The sequence below is a fragment of the Gymnodraco acuticeps genome, unplaced genomic scaffold, assembly GCF_902827175.1.
Source record: "Gymnodraco acuticeps unplaced genomic scaffold, fGymAcu1.1, whole genome shotgun sequence".
NCBI lineage: Eukaryota > Metazoa > Chordata > Actinopteri > Perciformes > Bathydraconidae > Gymnodraco > Gymnodraco acuticeps.
Window position 1 is genome coordinate 1 of NW_022992067.1, and position 17,500 is coordinate 17,500.

A 17,500-nucleotide genomic window follows, 5' to 3' on the forward strand; every position below is an offset into this window, starting at 1 on the left:
AAGCACAAAGAAGCTCGGTCAAAACAATATGGTTCTAGTTCTAACACATTTACAGGAGCCTACATCTCAGATTTGCAATTTTAGATGCAAGTTTGGTTATGGTATGGAGGTGATGTGCACTGTACTGAGTCCAGGCAGCCAAACACGGATTTGCGGTTGCCATTTTTCTACTCACATGGTGCATTCAAGTTTACTCAAATGAACAACAGGCACACTTTTCAGCAAGGTTTGCACGAAGTAGCCTAGCAGCTGGCATACTTATGGTGGTTATGCTTTGCACAAAATGTAGTGAAATGACTTTGGCACAAGGTAGCTTATTCCTCATCACTTTTTATTTCATTATGTCAAATACAGGATTTCATGTAAGAGCAACTAGAAACTAGAGAATGAAGTAGCTGTACAATATTTACACAATCAAAACAACAAAATTGCTCTGCAAGAATATCCTCTGAGAGGGCAAGTCATGAGAAATATCCATCAACAACAAACAGATCAAATGACTAACATTAAACACTTACATTATGCTTTTGGATCATTTCACTTCACACTTTCTTCAAGAAAGTCGTGCTTTATATTTTTTTCATTCAGCGTCTTTTCAGGCATTAAATCCCTCCATGTCTTTAGAAGAACAAACAGTAAGAACACAGCTTAGTTTTGAGTACATTTCTTCCATCAAGGGCTTTGTCACTGAGGCAGGGAGAAACAGGAGACTATCATATAGTCCTTGAACCCTGGAGAAGCTAAGTGCTGCCATTTCAATTATAACAGCAACTAATCCCATTTTTGGATGGTCATTTTGGAAATGTACTTAATGTACTTATAGTTGTTAATACATACTTACAGACCGATGGTAGACAGATGATCTTGTGGTCCCTTTTTTGACTTTGGAGAAAAATCCATCATAGTCACTTAGTTCCCTACCATCCATTTCAATATGTTTAAATAAATAAAGAGGTACTTTAAAATGGGCTCAATAATAAAAGAAACACTTGTCCACACAAGTGAACCTCCCAGGAACAAACCCACAGTGGCTGTTCTCGCTCCACCAGCATACGGCAGGTGCGTGTGTGAGTTGGGTGCCGGGCCGAGGTCCTTTTCCTCTCAGGCCTTTGCACTGAGGCTCATCAGGTCCACGAAGGAGGAGAAGAGGCGGTCCAGCCAGCCCTGGTTAGCCATGCACTGCTGCACCACCTCCTCCTGCCCCGGGTCCTCAGCAGCCTGCTGCACGCTGTCCGTCTGCACAGCAACACACAGGAGGTCAATCAATCAACAACTTTATTAATCCTGCAAGGGGCAATTGGTTATGAGCAGCAGCTTATGTCATGTAGACAGGCAGGAACATACAGGAAGAAAACACACAGATACACCCGGGAGCACAGATGTGGATCATTGCAATTTACATACACATAGGTCACACACACAGGTCACACACAGCACAACAGGTCACATTGATGTCATACACACACAGGTCACACACACACAGGTCACACACACAGGTCACACACAGGTCACACACAGGTCACACACAGGTCACACACACACACACACACACACACACACACACACACACACACACACACACACACACACACACACACACACACACACACACACACACACACACACACACACACTCACACACATTCAAACACATTCAAACACATTCAAAAATTAAATTGATTGAGGCCCATCAGCTCTGATCTGCGGTCACTTCCCCTCCAGAAACTGTATTTAAGTCTCATCCTGATCACTGACCTGCCAGTGTGCAACTCGATTTTGACAGGATAACAACTGGTGACTTCTAGAATTGTGTGAGTAACATTCTGTTTTTAGACTTCTCTGTTTCAGTGTGTGTACTCTGATTGAAATTGTGATTTTAAATCTCAAAACCGCTACAGTATCTGTCAGGCAGAAACTTGGGACAACTCATTTGACTGAAACCTTAAAACTGAACTAACTGACTGCTAGTGTTAACTTTGATCTAAACATTTGTAGAATACTAAGAGCTTTATTGAGTAGGTGTAACTGTATTAAGGGTTAAACTCATAACTTTATAACTTAGGGTTTAATGTAATTGTAAAACCATTGGGCCACTGAAAAGATACAATAACAACTCAGAAGGGAGCCAGTCTAGATTTCCTTTTGAGGGCCACCAGCTGCAGAGAGTTAACTAATTAAAGGGGCGTGGCCCCACAGCTGTGAGAACTCAGCAATCAGGTGTCCATTTTAGGTAGCACTTTCCTGGAGCGTCAGACGAAGACTGACAAAGACAAAGGAGTCCTGCAGGAGTCACGAGGGAGGCAAAGAGGAGACAAATCCTACTCTGATTGAGCCAAGTATCGCTGGTGTTTTATTTTCTTTAGTTGTTTAGCCCCTCATACTATAATCATGTGTATTTTCTCCATTCCTGTTCATGTGTCTTCTCGCAACTATCACTGGCCCCGTGTATCTCCTAATCACAATAACCGGCCTGCTCTCTTCTATCCCACATTTCGGGACCCCCTTGAAAACGAGATGGTGCATCTCAAGGGGTTTATCCCAATGAATACATTTCTATATATACATGCTCCACTGAGATCCAACATCTAGTTACAGGCGGCCTGAGGAACTGCCAGTCAGCTGTTCCTAAGGCTGACTTCATCTCTGGCTACGCCTCCCTGCAGTCTCTGGATTTCCTTGCTCTCACTGAGACCTGGATTACTCCATTCAACACATCCACCCCAGCAGCTCTATCCACTAGGGGTGTAACGGTTCACAAACATTTCGGTTCGGTACGTACCTCGGTTTTTAGGTAACGGTTCGGTTCGGTACGTTTTCGGTACAGCAGAACAAATTATCACAAAACATAACATATTTTTTTCAAATTATTATTAAACTGTGAATATTCACTCAAATAAATACAAAATATAATAAAAAAAACATTAAGGTGCAGCATTTCGATGAACTGAAATAATCTGTATTTGAACTTTACTGTACTAGTACTCACAAAACATAAACTATTAGTTTTGGGGTTTTAATGATTATTAAACTATGAATATTCACTCAAATAAATACAAAATATAATAAAATAAACATTAAGGTGCAGCTTTTTAATTAACTGAAATAATCTGTATTTGAACTGTACTAGTACCTAAGCAGCCAGCTTGACATTAGGACTTGCTTGTCATTGTATTTTCATGTTGTTCTAAAGAAAGATGAACTTGTCCACATTGCTTGCCGAAAGGGCAGATCTGCTGGCACTAACAATGTCTCCTGCTGTGGAGAACACCCTCTCTCTAGGGACAGAGGTAGCAGATACAGCCAGGTAGCGCTTTGCTAACATGGCAACATAAGGATATTTGGTGTTTGTAATAGCTTTGGCTCGGTCTGAACTCTCTGCGAGTGGTGGAGGCTTAAATGCTAGCGGGAGTTGGGTTTGCACTTCAGTCTTTTTTCTTTTGGTACCGGTGATATTCACGTTCGGGTGATGCCTTTTCAAGAGTGTGCAAGTTTGATGTATTGCCAGCCGCGTAACCAATTTTAGTTGAACAATGCCGACAAACAGCTTTGGTTCGGTCCACCTGTCTTTGTCCGTCATCCTTGTACGTAACTGCGAAACCAAAATATTCCTAAACCGGAGACTTCAATGATGCTGGAGGATTTTCGAGCTCAACTTTATCTGCGTTCGCCATTTAGACAGTTCCTCAAATTACTGACTACATTTGAACGCATCCCTCTGACATAGTATGCCTCTCGTCCAATGAAATGACTTGCTCGCTCTATGACGCGTTGAACACAATGGGAGCAAAATACTCTGAATGCTGCGACGCAGCACCTGAGATTACTTCCAAGAAGTTGTTCACGTTCTCAATTTTTTAAGTGTAACGTTATATTCGTTCGGTACACTTCGGTACACATGTGTACCGAACCGAAGGGCCCGTACCGAATAATTTCGGTACGGGTACGTGTACCGTTACACCCCTACTATCCACAGCATATTCCTTCTCCCATACACCCAGACCCACTGGCAAAGGAGGTGGCACTGTTCTCCTGCTCTCTCCCAAATGGAGCTTTTCCCTCTTCAAGCTACCTAACTTCACTCCTTCCACCTTTCAATTCCATGCCGTCACAGTAACCCATCCTATACAATTAACCATTGTTGTTCTCTACCGTCCACCAGGCGCCTTGGGGGACTAATTGGAGGAATTAGATCATCTCCTCTCACACATCCCTGAAAACTGGCCCTCCCGCTGTACTTCTCGGAGACTTCAACCTCCAGACAGGGAAGATAGACGAAGTAACATCTCTGTTAACCGCCTTTGCTTTCTCACTGTCTCCATCCCCACCAACTCATAAAGCTGGCAATGTCCTTGATCTCATATTCTCAAGGAACTGCACTACTTCTAACCTCTCTGTAAACCCGCTCCACACATCCGATCACTTCTTCATTTCATTCTCTCTACCCCTTTCCAAACATAACAAACTAATCTCTTCTCATCCTGCACCTGTCCGCCGTAACCTTCGTTCCCTCTCCCCCTCTACCTTTGCCTCGTCGGTGCTCTCAGCCCTCCCTTCCTCTGACTCGTTCCAACTTCTGCCTCCAAACTCTGCTGCAGAAACTCTCCTCTCTACTCTCTCATCCTCTCTGGACTCTCTCTGTCCTCTCACATCTCGGCAGGCTCGTCAGTCCCCTCCTGCTCCCTGGCTAAATGACGCACTGCGTGCTAATCAGTGTTGGGACTAACGCGTTACAAAGTAACGCGTTACTGTAACGCCATTATTTTGGCAGTAACTAGTACTCTAACGCAGTGGTTCCCAAACTGTTTGTGCCCAAGGCACACCAAAGGACAATTAAAAATCTCAAGGCACACCTATTGTGCAAAATAGCCCTTATAACACGTGTTATCACTCATATCATGTAAAATATCTGTAAATGTGCATAATTATTTACTAATGCCAAATAAAATGTGACAAAGACAACTATATTACTCATGAAATATTTATTAACGAAATATTTCAGAAATTAATTTGAAACTTTATCAAATTAGGCTTCATCAAAGCAGCAACACACTCATTTAAACCAGACAGGTCACAACATTAAAAATGAGGCAAAGGAAACTCAGCAGAAATTCAGCACAGAGAACTGTCAATGCAAGGAAGCTGCATTGTCCATGGTCCTGAACTACAATTTATAAATGTAACATTTCAGCAATCAGCATTGAAACATGTGCTATTGTAAATATTTTGCCGATTTACAAATTAGTGAGATACATGTGCCTGTCGGGGCGCGCAGAATTTTGTAATCCTTGGTGGCACTGAGGAGAGGGCCACTCGCAAGTCTTGTTCAACAGAGAGCCGTGACCTCCTGTTGTTCTTCATGTAAACCAGAGTAGAGAACGCCAACTCCAGAGATGGGGTCGTTACTAAAAAAAAGTAATATATTACACTACTTCGTTACTATCTACATAAAGTAACTCGTTACTTTACTCGCCGAGCACGTACGAACTGCGCATGCGTGAGTGGCAATAACTTTTCTTACCAGCAGGCGGCGGTAGTGTGTATTTGTCATTCAAAACAGGCAACAACCGGAAGACAGAGAAGAAGAACAGACTACGTGATATAAACAAACAACAAATAGCGCGTGCGGTAGCTTCACCTTAGCATGTGTTCTTTGCAGGTGTTTGTTGAGGTTTGACGTGGTGTTTACAGCAGTGGATAACAGCTTCTGGCCTGGACACAGTTTGCACCTCACAGTCACGTTCCTGTCTATTCTTCGGACGAACTCAAAATAATGGGCATACCTCCACCCCTCGAAAGTTATCGCTGACTCAGCCATGTTTATGCAGCACTGCACGTGGAGATGTAGACGCACAAGTCGTGCAGATTACGTACATATAAACCTACAAAGTAGCCTACTGATATAGTAAATAAAAAAATAATTATTTTGGTGTAGTTGTATATTGCAATAATAACGTATGGTTGTCACAAAATCCCACGGCACACCCGGACTTGCCTCAGGCACACCAGTGTGCCGCGGCACACCGTTTGGGAACCACTGCTCTAACGCATTACTTTTTTAATTCAGTAACTCAGTTACCGTTACTACATGGTGCGTTACTCCGTTACTGCGTTAGTTTTTTTATATAGTCAACAGCCAGGCGAACAGAGATGAGAACTGTACTTAAGTACAGTACTTGAGTAAATGTACTTTGATACTTCCTGTGTCACATGCGGAGACAGGCTGTGGGCGTGTTTGTGTTGTTTACTAACAAGACTATCATGGCGGCGGCGGAGCTCAAGTCTAGTTTCTCCACCTGGAGATATTCTCACTATTTCACTTTTGTCGAGCACAAAGAAAAGAACGTTTTAGTTAAATGTAAGTTGTGTCTTGGCGGGTCAAAGATCCTATCTACTGCCCAAACCAGTCATTCAAATCTCTTAAAACATCTGCAAAAACAACATGCTGGGACGAAGCTAGTAGCTAAGACCACAGAGACTCAGCCGACGCCACTCCACCTCCACCTAAGCAACAGCGGCTGGATTTTAACCAAGGGACTGCTGGCCAGGGAAAAGTCGATAAAGCCATTGCACGGTATGTTGTAGAACACATGCAGGCTATTGCTACAGTGGAGCCACCCGCTTTCAGGGAGCTAGTTAGCATGATACCATGTCCGGGCGGCACACGGCATATGGGACGGAAAACTTTTTCCAACTACCTGGAGAAAGAATATACAAAAATGGAAAGCCAGCTAATATCGATGCAATCCAGATTGCATATAATGCATGTCAAGTTGATCAACAGATTGTATTATTCTCCAATGCAATAACAGTAGGCTACTGAAATGAAGGCTATTAATGGGAGCCCTTTTTTTAAGTAACTAAAAAGTTACTTTTTACAGTAACGCATTACTTTTTGGTGTAAGTAACTAGTAAAGTAACTGAGTTACTTTTGAAATGAAGTAACTAGTAATGGTAACTCGTTACTGGTTTTCAGTAACTAGCACAACACTGATACTAATAGAACCATCCTTCGGGCAGCAGAGCGGAAACGGTGGAAATCCAAACACCATGACGACCTCCTAACCTATCAGGCTCTCCTCTCCTCTTTCTCTGCTTCGATCTCTCAGGCAAAAAGCACTTTCTTTCCAGATAAGATCCAATCTTCCTATTCCAATCCCCAAAAACTATTTTCCATCTGGACACCCCCAGAGCCACTTCCCCCTCATCCCTTCTGTCAAGCGACTTTGTTAACCACTTTGAAAAAAAGGTTGATGATATTCGCTCTTCTTTTTCTGACTCACCTTTACTCACCGCTGGGTCACCAGACCCTCCTTCCACCAACACACTAACCTCCTTTTCCCCTCTCTCTCCAAGTGAGGTTCTTACCCTCATTACCTCTGCCCGCCCTACCACCTGTCCTCTGAACCCTATCCCTTCAAACCTCCTTCAAACTATCGCTCCTGATATTCTACCGTTTCTCACCCATTTCATCAACACTTCTCTAACTTCTGGTCACTTTCCAAACAGTCTCAAAGAGGCAAGAGTAAACCCTCTCCTAAAGAAACCCACTCTCAACCCGTCTGATGTTATAAACTACTCTCTCCTCCCGTTCCTGTCTAAATCACTTGAACGCGCTGTCTTTAAACAACTCTCCTGTTATCTCCATCAGAACAACCTTCTGGATCCGCACCAGTCTGGTTTCAAGGCAGGTCACTCCACAGAAACTGCTCTCCTTGCTGTCACTGAGGAACTGCACACTGCTAAAGCAGCCTCCCTCTCCTCTGTCATCATCCTGTTGGACCTGTCTGCTGCATTCGACACGGTGAACCATCAGATCCTCCTTCGCACTCTCCAAGAACTTGGAGTTTCAGGCTCTGCACTTTCCCTCCTCACCTCATACCTCAAAGACCGTACCTACAGGGTAACTTGGAGAGGGTCAGAGTCCGACCCTTGTCAATTAACTACAGGGGTCCCTCAGGGCTCTGTCCTTGTTCTCCTCCTCTTCTCCTTGTACACAAACTCGCACGGATCAGTCATTAGCCTGCATGGTTTTTCATACCACTGCTACGCTGATGACACCCAATTAATTCTGTCCTTTCCCCGCTCAGAGACCCAGGTCGTCGCACGCATCTCTGCATGTCTAGCTGACATCTCTCAGTGGATGTCTGCTCATCACCTCAAGCTCAACCTTGACAAGACTGAGCTGCTCTTCCTTCCGGGAAAAGAGTGTCCCACTCTTGACCTGACAATCTACATCGGCCCCTCTGTTGTTTCCCCGACTCAGACTACAAGGAATCTGGGTGTGACCCTAGATAACAACCTGTCCTTCACTGCAAACATCGCTGCTACAACCCGCTGCTGCAGATACACACTTTACAACATCAGGAGGATACGTCCCCAGCTGACCCAGAAAGCCACGCAGGTTCTGGTCCAGGCTCTCGTCATCTCACGCCTAGACTACTGCAACTCTCTCCTGGCTGGTCTACCTGCATGTGCCATCCGACCTCTGCAGCTCACCCAGAATGCAGCGGCTCGTCTAGTCTTCAACCTTCCTAAATTCTCCCACACCACGCCGCTCCTCCGCTCCCTTCACTGGCTTCCAGTAACTCCTAGAATCCACTTCAGGACAATGGTACTTGCGTACCATGCTGCTATGGATCTGGCCCTTCCTACATCCAGGACATGGTTAAACCGTACACCGCAGCACGTGCACTCCGCTCTGCATCAACCAAACGGCTCGCTGCACCCTCGCTGCGAGGGGGACCCAAGTTCCCATCAGCAAAAACATGTGGGTTTGCTATCCTGGCTCCAAAATGGTGGAATGAGCTCTCCATTGAAATCAGGACAACAGAAAGCTTACACATCTTCCGGCGCAGACTGAAAACTCATCTCTTTCGACTCCACTTCAAGCGATATAATTGCTAACAAAGCACTTATATACTAATAAAGGACTGGCTTATCTAAAGCCAGTTGAGTAGCACTTGAAATGTTTGGCTCTATGAAACCTGATGTACTTATATGATTCTGTTTTTCTTCAAGTTTGTATCTTGTTGGTTGAACTCTTCGGATAAAAGCGTCAGCTAAATGCAATGTCAAAAATATTCACACACATTCAAACACTTTCAAACACATTCATACAGTATTTGTGTCGAGTCATGGTAAATATGCCGGCTGTAGCAGCTTCAAACACATTTAGCATGCAGCTCTGCTTACCTCCTTCTTGCAGTGCAGGAAGGTGTGATACTTGTAGTGGTGAAGGGAGTGATACAGACTGTAGATCCGACACATTTCTATTGAGAGCTTCAGATCCTGAAAAGGGTTGTGAGAGAAAACAAGGTTAAAGAGTTTCCTCCTGAGTTCCCCACCATTTGATAAAGCACAATGAAACATAGCAGTTCAACTTAATAATACTTCACAATGGGTTCCAGCTGAAGTTATATACTGTAGGAGGATGTTCTTTGATGAGATATGTTCTCCTCCTCTGTGGTGGTCTACATTCACTTCACTTAGATTTCCTCACTTTCCTCTTTTGTCTCAGATTTCTGTCTTCACCACGTTACAATGTAGAACAATGGGAACTCTTCTCCTCTGCCTTTATGTTCATAAACTCCCCCCCCCCAACCTTCACAGATCCTCAACCGCTTATCCTACTATCAAAGTGAGAGGACCTTTTACCATTTTGTTAAATCTTGCAATCTTTTCCGAAACGTAAAGATGAATGTCCATGCACAGTTCAGATAAGTCGTTGTTATTGATGGTAAACAGAGTGACTCCCACTGTCTGTTTGTGCTCAGCTCATGTCTTCCTGATGTTCCACATGTGAAAAGCTCAGCATTAGACAGCAGTGAGAAGCACTTCCCTGTGGGGGGGGGGGGCTGCTTTGTTTCTGACCTGTTGCTTGTTGATGCTCCTCTTCACCCTGTTGAGGGTCTTGCGGTTGTAACCCTCCCCACCGAGGTGAACTTTGACAGCCCCAGATTCCAGCGGGTCTGCCATCATTTTGGGGAATATGTGTAGCAACTCCTGGAGAGAGGAGAGCAGAATGCAGCGCTCACACATTCAGATGTTTGTAATGTATCATTATAAAGACACCCACCCAGATATAGGTTGTTTTTCATGATCAACAGACAGTCTGTGATTTGAGGAAAGAGAAGAAGGAAACGGAGATGTTTACCTGGTGCTGAACACTCATGTTGACTCTTCTCAACAACCTCTTCTTCTGTTCGCTCAGCAGGCTGTCAATCTTCCTCATGGGTGGGAGGTACAACTCATCTGAGGAGTAAAAGTGCAACAACTATTTATATTGAAATCTTGAATTTTAAACACACAATATGTCCACTAGAGGTCTCTCAATCAAACCCTAAGGTAGTTGTCATACAGTCAGATTCTAAAGGTGTTCATCAGAAAACACACTTCATAATATAAATAACTGTTTCTAGTTTCGCTGAAACAGAAACATTTATCAATGATATGAAATATCTAGTTTATTTTAATGCGGAAATGTATTATATTATAGGCTTGCTGTAGTTACTGTCACAGAATATGATGGTAACAGTTAGAGGATTTTAAAGGTAGGTAGGGGTCTCAGTGCTGGTGTGCAACATTATTAGCATTGTAAAAGAGTGTTCTTGCACCCTTTCCTCCAACTAGTTCAGCTCTTATCTTTAATAGTTCCTAAAGTAGAACAGGAGCGAGAGGCTTCTGCTATCAGGCTCCTCTCCTGAGGAACCAGCTGTGTCTTAAGCCCACATTCAACATTCGGCTTAAGACTTTCCTTTTTGGTAAAGATGATAGTTGGAGCTGGCTCAGCTGGCCCTGGACCAGCCCTTAGCAATGCTGCTGCTGCTTAGACTGTCGGGGGCCTTTAACCAACATCCTGTCCCCGCTGCCTCTCTACCTGTATGCACTCAAGTCCCCATTATGTCTCCCATTAATGTATTTCTATCTCAGGAGTATTTATGTCTCTCTTGCAGATTGCCACGTCCAATGGTTGCATCTGGATCATGAGTTGTGGTTGTGCCTGCTTGACGCCAAAATTGTAATTCTTGCGGCCCCTGGAGTCTGTTTGACACATTGCTGAAACTATCTTTTTCATTTATACTCACATGATCATTTTTCTCATATGGATTGCTTTAATTGTATTATGTTGCTTATTCTGTAAACAGAACATTGTCTGTCTGTCCTACGAACAATTCAAAGATCATTGGACTGTCCTACGAACAATTCAAAGATCATTGGATTGTCCTACGAACAATTCAAAGATCATTGGACTGTCCTACGAACAATTCAAAGATCATTGGACTGTCCTACGAACAATTCAAAGATCATTGGACTGTCCTACGAACAATTCAAAGATCATTGGACTGTCCTACGAACAATTCAAAGATCATTGGACTGTCCTACGAACAATTCAAAGATCATTGGACTGTCCTACGAACAATTCAAAGATCATTGGACTGTCCTACGAACAATTCAAAGATCATTGGACTTAAAAAGCAAGTGTATTTACTATTTGTCAATGTGACTTCCTTAAATGTGTCCTACAGTGTCAAATCTGTGTCAGCAGTGACCTTCTGTCGGCTCTGTCTCCACATAGACATAAATGTCCTGGGATGATTCAATTAAGATGAAAACATGTTTTCTATTGCGGGATAAAAGTGATGCCACACAAATATAAAACATTACAGTTTTTGTGAGGGGAGTAAGCCTCATCCATATCTCCCACGTGTTCCACCTCATGATGTCCTCTCACTGGGGTGATGCTGCACGTTCTCATAAATGCATCACCTGAGTTACGAAAGCACAGGTATGGTCCCTGAAAAGCAGTTTGGTGATATGGCGTTACCCTGACAACAGTCTATGTCTTTTCTCAGTGTGTTCACACATCTCCTGAAGCCTTCCTTGTGTTCCTGCTGGTCCTACTGCCTGCTCACCATCAGTGTCCTCCAGGGCCTGACTCATGTCTGGGTCCAGAGCCGTGCTGACCAGCATCTCCACGTAGCTCCTGAAGACCTCCCTCATGGCTCTGCTGTTAACCCCCCCCCGCACAGCTCCTGAAACACAGAGCAGCTGCACTGAAGGCCTGAGCACAGCAGAAACTGACCTGGGGTCATTTCTTACACTAACAAGGCGCACATATAACTCACATAAGCACGAACAGACCTGGGGCCTCATTTATAACGCAGTGCGTAGGATTCACGTGGGAAGGTTGCTTACGTAGTAGAAATCCAAAAAATAGGTACAGAAATGTTCCAACATTTTCCGATTCACGAAACATTGCGTACCGGCGAGGAAAGTGCGTACAGCACTTCCTACGCCGGTTTCCCTTTATAAATCACAATCGACTCGAAATGCGCTGCAGCTTTTGCGGGCTTCACGTAACGCCCATATTTTCCTATAAATAGTCAAAGAAACGCCCATTCATTCATTCATTCTGACTGACTTTATGAAGAAGATCGCAGGAAATGACGACAGAACAGCTACAAAATACATCTCACACCGTGTCAGATTTTGGTTATTTTGGGGAGGTCGAGATAAATCATATTGTTTGGTGGATGCCGTTTGAACCAGAGTAGCAGCATGGAGGTCGGATCGTCACCAAAATAAATAAATAAGTGGTCCGAAAAAGGTTAATGACAAAATAAATACACATAGCCTTCCTCAGGCAGTGTGTTTGTACCGGGGACAGGAGACCCCCCCTTGATGAGAGACTAAGAAATGATCGGGGAATCCCTCCGGAGTGGCGTCATGACGACTGGATCTGAATTATGTTTTTGTATTTGGTGGTTTGTGTCCCAGCTGTCGATCAGCTGTGCGCAGCGTCTCCACTGCAGCAACTCTATATCCACCAGTTAAAGGAAATACAACCAATGTGTTGTGTTATATTAGCTGTACAATTTACCACATATGGTGTTCTTAGCTTCCATACCTCCTGTGTTTTATGAGCGACTTATCAAGTCTTGGCAAACGGCATAAAACATGATTAAACATGATAGTATATAAAACCATGCTCGTATCTACAACCTATAGAAATGCAAAACCGCATCATTTATGAGAAAACATTTCATAACATTAACACAACATATTCGAGGTGGTTTTAAATAACATATCCTTATTTATTTATCCAAGTTATGTTTTTGTGTGCACTGAGGAGTCTCAAACAGGCGTTTGTTTAATCATTTTAAGATTGGCTTTAATCAATGTTTGAAAATGAATTCTTCATATATGATAAATGAGAGGTAACATTTTGTTTATGGTATTATTTCCACATATTTCTCTCCATTCTTCCTTCTGCCAACGCGGTGTCGCAGTTTCTCGTCTCTCCCGTTGTTGTGCTTAGTGCGTAGGCTACGTATGGGTCAGAGTTTGCGTGGAGGACCGCACGTTTTCCCGTCAAGTTAGTATTTTATAAATTGCAAACATTGCGTAGAAACCGGCGTACGCCATTTTTTGAGCGTATATCCCTTTATAGACACACACACACACACACACACACCAGCTGACCTTCATCATCACTGGGGGGGGAGGAGTCAGACTCTGAGGAGGAGGACGGCACCTCCTTCAGCCACTTCTTCTTCCTCTTCTTGGGGGGGTGCTCTGAGCTTTTGTCTCTGGACCCTCGCTCCATCTTCTTCTCTCTCCTCTTCTCCTCCAGCCTCCCAAGCTCCACCGCACCCCTCCTCTCTCGCTCCTCTCTCTCCTTTCTCTCTTTGTCCTGCTCCCTTTGGTCCTCCCTCTCTCTCTGCTCTCTCTCCTTCTCTCTCTGCTCTCTCTCCCTCTCTCTCTGCTCTCTCTCCTTCTCTCTCTGCCTCTCTCTACCCTCCTTCTCTTTCAGCTCTCTCTCCCGTTTCTCCCTCTCCCTCCGTTCCGTCTCCTTTTCTACCCTCTCTCTTTCCCTCTTCTCCCTCTCTTTATCAGTGTTCTCCTTTTCTTTTTGCTCCCGCTCCTGTCTCTCCCTCTGCTCTCTATTCCTTCTCTCCCTTTCTTTTCTCTCCGTCTCATATTGTCTTCTCTCCTTTTCTTTACGCTCTCTCTCCTTCTGTTCTCTGTCCTCTTTTTCCCTCTCCATGTTCTCCCTCTCGTGTTCTTCTCTCTCCTCCTTCTCCCTCCTCTCCTTCAGCTCTCTCTCTCTCTGCCTCTCTTTGTCGTCCCTCTCTCCTTGAGTCGGGGGGACATTGTGAGTGCTGGGCAGCTGTTTGGGCAGGGACTGGTGCCTGTCAATCATCCTGTAAACACACAGTGAGGGAAGCTGCCAATCAATGTGAGCTGTTGTCAGTGGTACATTTTAGACACATGTCCAGTGTTGGAGCAAAGTAACACGTTACAGTAATAACGGGAATCAAACGTCCATTTTAGCTTGGCTACACTCGTCTGAACTGTTTTAAAGTGGACCTATCATGCTATATTTGAATAATATATTGTAGGGCCATACCTATATAAAACATGTCTGTGAAGTTTTTTTCTTCAAAATACCAAACAGATCCTGCATTTTAGCCATGCCTCATTTCGCTCTATTTGCTCTTTTCCAGCCCTGTTTTTGCAGGGGCTGAATCTGGGAAGTCTTCTTCACTGCTTTTGTGGGAGACTACAGCGCCACTTACAGGCCTGGCATATGTACTACAGCATCTCCAGCGCTTTCGAACGGCAATGGCCGTGGAGCTCCTCGTTCCTGACGTCAGAGATATTTCAAATCTGTATCAGTCTGTATCAGATCTGTTTTTAGAGATTTGGGTATGGAGGAAAAGAGAGAGGGTTGTGTTTTCTGACACTTGGTGAGTTCCCTGACACACCGGGGACACATATTCATGTATAAAAGACGTACAAAAGTGCATTTAGCATGATAGGTCCACTTTAAGATATGTTGGTGTATGAAGGGAAGTAACTTTAGCGAGCAAGTTCATGAATGAGCAAAAATGGCAGAATGGCTTAAGACGTCTTTTGAGGGTTGGAGATATGCACACTATTTCAAATTTGTGCTGACTTTGACCGATTTGAGAGACTCCGCCTCATGAGGTTTAATCACTTCTGTGATAAGCATGTCCAGTAAGATTGATACATCTAGCATACAAACATAGGCTTTGTTCTGTTAAATGCACTGTTCAATTACAGTTATAGGCAATGTTACTTTCTCTAACATTGTGATGAGGGACAAAGTCTTATTTGATGTATTTATGTTATTTTGAACAAATGCATGTTTGCAGTAGATGGTTGTAAGGATAACTTATTTTATGTTATGTATGACAAAGAATTTCTGTGAAGTGAAGTTAAGGCTGTTGAAACACAAAGCAGTGACAGAGGTAGTCCTTGATCCGGGCATACATGAGGTTTCACTTTATATTGTTATTTGTCATCTGATATATAGTGCATCTCAGGTGATGTTACAGAGTAGTCCAAATGTAATGTAACTAGTTACATTACTTTCAGCAGTGAGTAATTTAGTAAAGGCATTCTTTTCTTTTAAGTAACTAGTAATGCATTACTTCTTTTGAGCAACTACCCCAGCAATACACACGTCTCATTCCTCACATCTGTATCTGCAGCTCCAGCTGTGTCAGCTCATCTCTATGTCCTTGCCTCTGAAAGAAAGTCACAAACTCAAGTGTCCTCACCTCAGCGTGAGAGCGGCTCTGTGCCAGGGCTTCCGAGAACACACTCTCACATAATCTTTTTTGTTGACGTTCTCCAAGAACTTCACATACAGACGCTGGTAGCGCATTTTGGCATCACCAAAGTATCCCAGATACTGAAGGAGGAGAGATCAAGAGTAAGGGAACAGTACTGTTCTATATGAAAAACTGATTCAAATGACATGGAGCTTAATTGGCATGACCATATCAAAAACATATTATGTCAAAGCATGTTGTACAATGTGTTACAACAACGAAATACAAATAATAAGAACACTAAACGTACATTTTAACAATACATGTGGCACATCAGCAACATGAAAAACAATCTAATTACTTTAAACAGGATGAAGATTAGGACCAACCAAACTGGATTCTACGAGACACACTGTAAAGAAAATGAACAGTCTGCATTCTGAGTACTGTGATCTTCAGATGGCTCATCACACTTCACACAGTGTAGAAGAACTGTTAAATAAGCACCTCGGCACAAATGGCTCTTCAAATCAAACAGGGGCCATTTTAATTGTTTTTTTTAATAATGGAGTAATGGATTTTTGGATGTGGTTCTGTCAGTATTTCTGTATTAAACCGGTACTAGTAACTAGTCTGCAGCCGCCTGCATGTACCGGTAACATGTGTCAGAGAATCAAAAGAAAGAGAAGATATGTAAACAGAATACAGAGACGGAGATGTGTTTGTGTGGTGTGTACCATGTCCTGTGATGTGTACCGTGTCCTGTGATGTGTACCGTGTCCTGTGATGTGTACCATGTCCTGTGATGTGTACCATGTCCTGTGATGTGTACCGTGTCCTGTGATGTGTACCGTCCTGTGATGTGTACCATGTCCTGTGATGTGTACCATGTCCTGTGGTGTGTACCATGTCCTATGATGTGTACCATGTCCTGTGGTGTGTACCGTGTCCTGTGGTGTGTACCGTGTCCTGTGGTGTGTACCATGTCCTGTGGTGTGTACCGCGTCCTGTGGTGTGTACTGTGTTTGTGTGGTGTGTACCATGTCCTGTGGTGTGTACCATGTCCTGTGGTGTGTACTATGTCCTGTGGTGTGTACTATGTCCTGTGGTGTGTACCGCGTCCTGTGGTGTGTACCGCGTCCTGTGGTGTGTACCGCGCCCTGTGGTGTGTACCGTGTCCTGTGGTGTGTACCGTGTCCTGTGGTGTGTACCGTGTCCTGTGGTGTGTACCGTGTCCTGTGGTGTGTACCGTGTCCTGTGGTGTGTACTGTGTCCTGTGGTGTGTACCGCGTCCTGTGGTGTGTACTGTGTCCTGTGGTGTGTTCCTGTGGTGTGTACCGTGTCCTGTGGTGTGTACCGTGTCCTGTGGTGTGTACCGTGTCCTGTGGTGTGTGAGGTGACGCATGTCTGCTGGACACTCACATTACTGGTAGCACAGAACTGCCTCTGACCATCTTTGATCTCTGGGCTGAACTTCTGGAGCAAAGCTTTCTGCACCCTCCAGATGGGGGGGGGCTCCCGGCCTGTTTGCAATGCCATCTGTTTACACAAACAAACACAGCGTATAGCATTGTAAAGTTATTTATTTCAGCATAAATGATGCTGATTCTGATAAATACCGTTAGCAATAAATTCATAAAAAAACATCAAAATACCTATGACCAGAGGGGGGCTTATCCTAATCAACCCCTCACCTGACAGCAGGGAACTCACTGCTTCATAGTCTGTTCAGGGTCTCCCTCTCTATAGTGATGAACAATGTGCACATTATGTTTTCAGACACATTCCTCTTTTTATTCCTATTTACACACACAATTATTTCATGAGAAGAGGTAACAAATTGTTTATTCCAACATGATGGGCAACAGTGTGTGTTTAGTAGATTGGTATATTAGTAATCTAATTTATTCTGTATATGT

General features: G+C 43.8%; 1 protein-coding gene across 1 annotated transcript in view; it reads right to left on the bottom strand.

The window, feature by feature from the left end:
- Positions 1 to 310: 310 nt before the first annotated feature.
- Positions 311 to 17,500, bottom strand: part of LOC117537125 (proline-rich protein 12-like) — a 61,940-nt gene continuing 44,750 nt past the window's right edge. The window contains 8 exon segments of the mRNA XM_034202274.1: positions 311 to 1,236; positions 9,193 to 9,288; positions 9,871 to 10,002; positions 10,154 to 10,251; positions 11,913 to 12,032; positions 13,483 to 14,204; positions 15,588 to 15,721; positions 17,004 to 17,120. Of these exon segments, the coding sequence (XP_034058165.1) occupies positions 1,102 to 1,236; positions 9,193 to 9,288; positions 9,871 to 10,002; positions 10,154 to 10,251; positions 11,913 to 12,032; positions 13,483 to 14,204; positions 15,588 to 15,721; positions 17,004 to 17,120 (1,554 nt within the window). The 3' untranslated portion in view covers positions 311 to 1,101.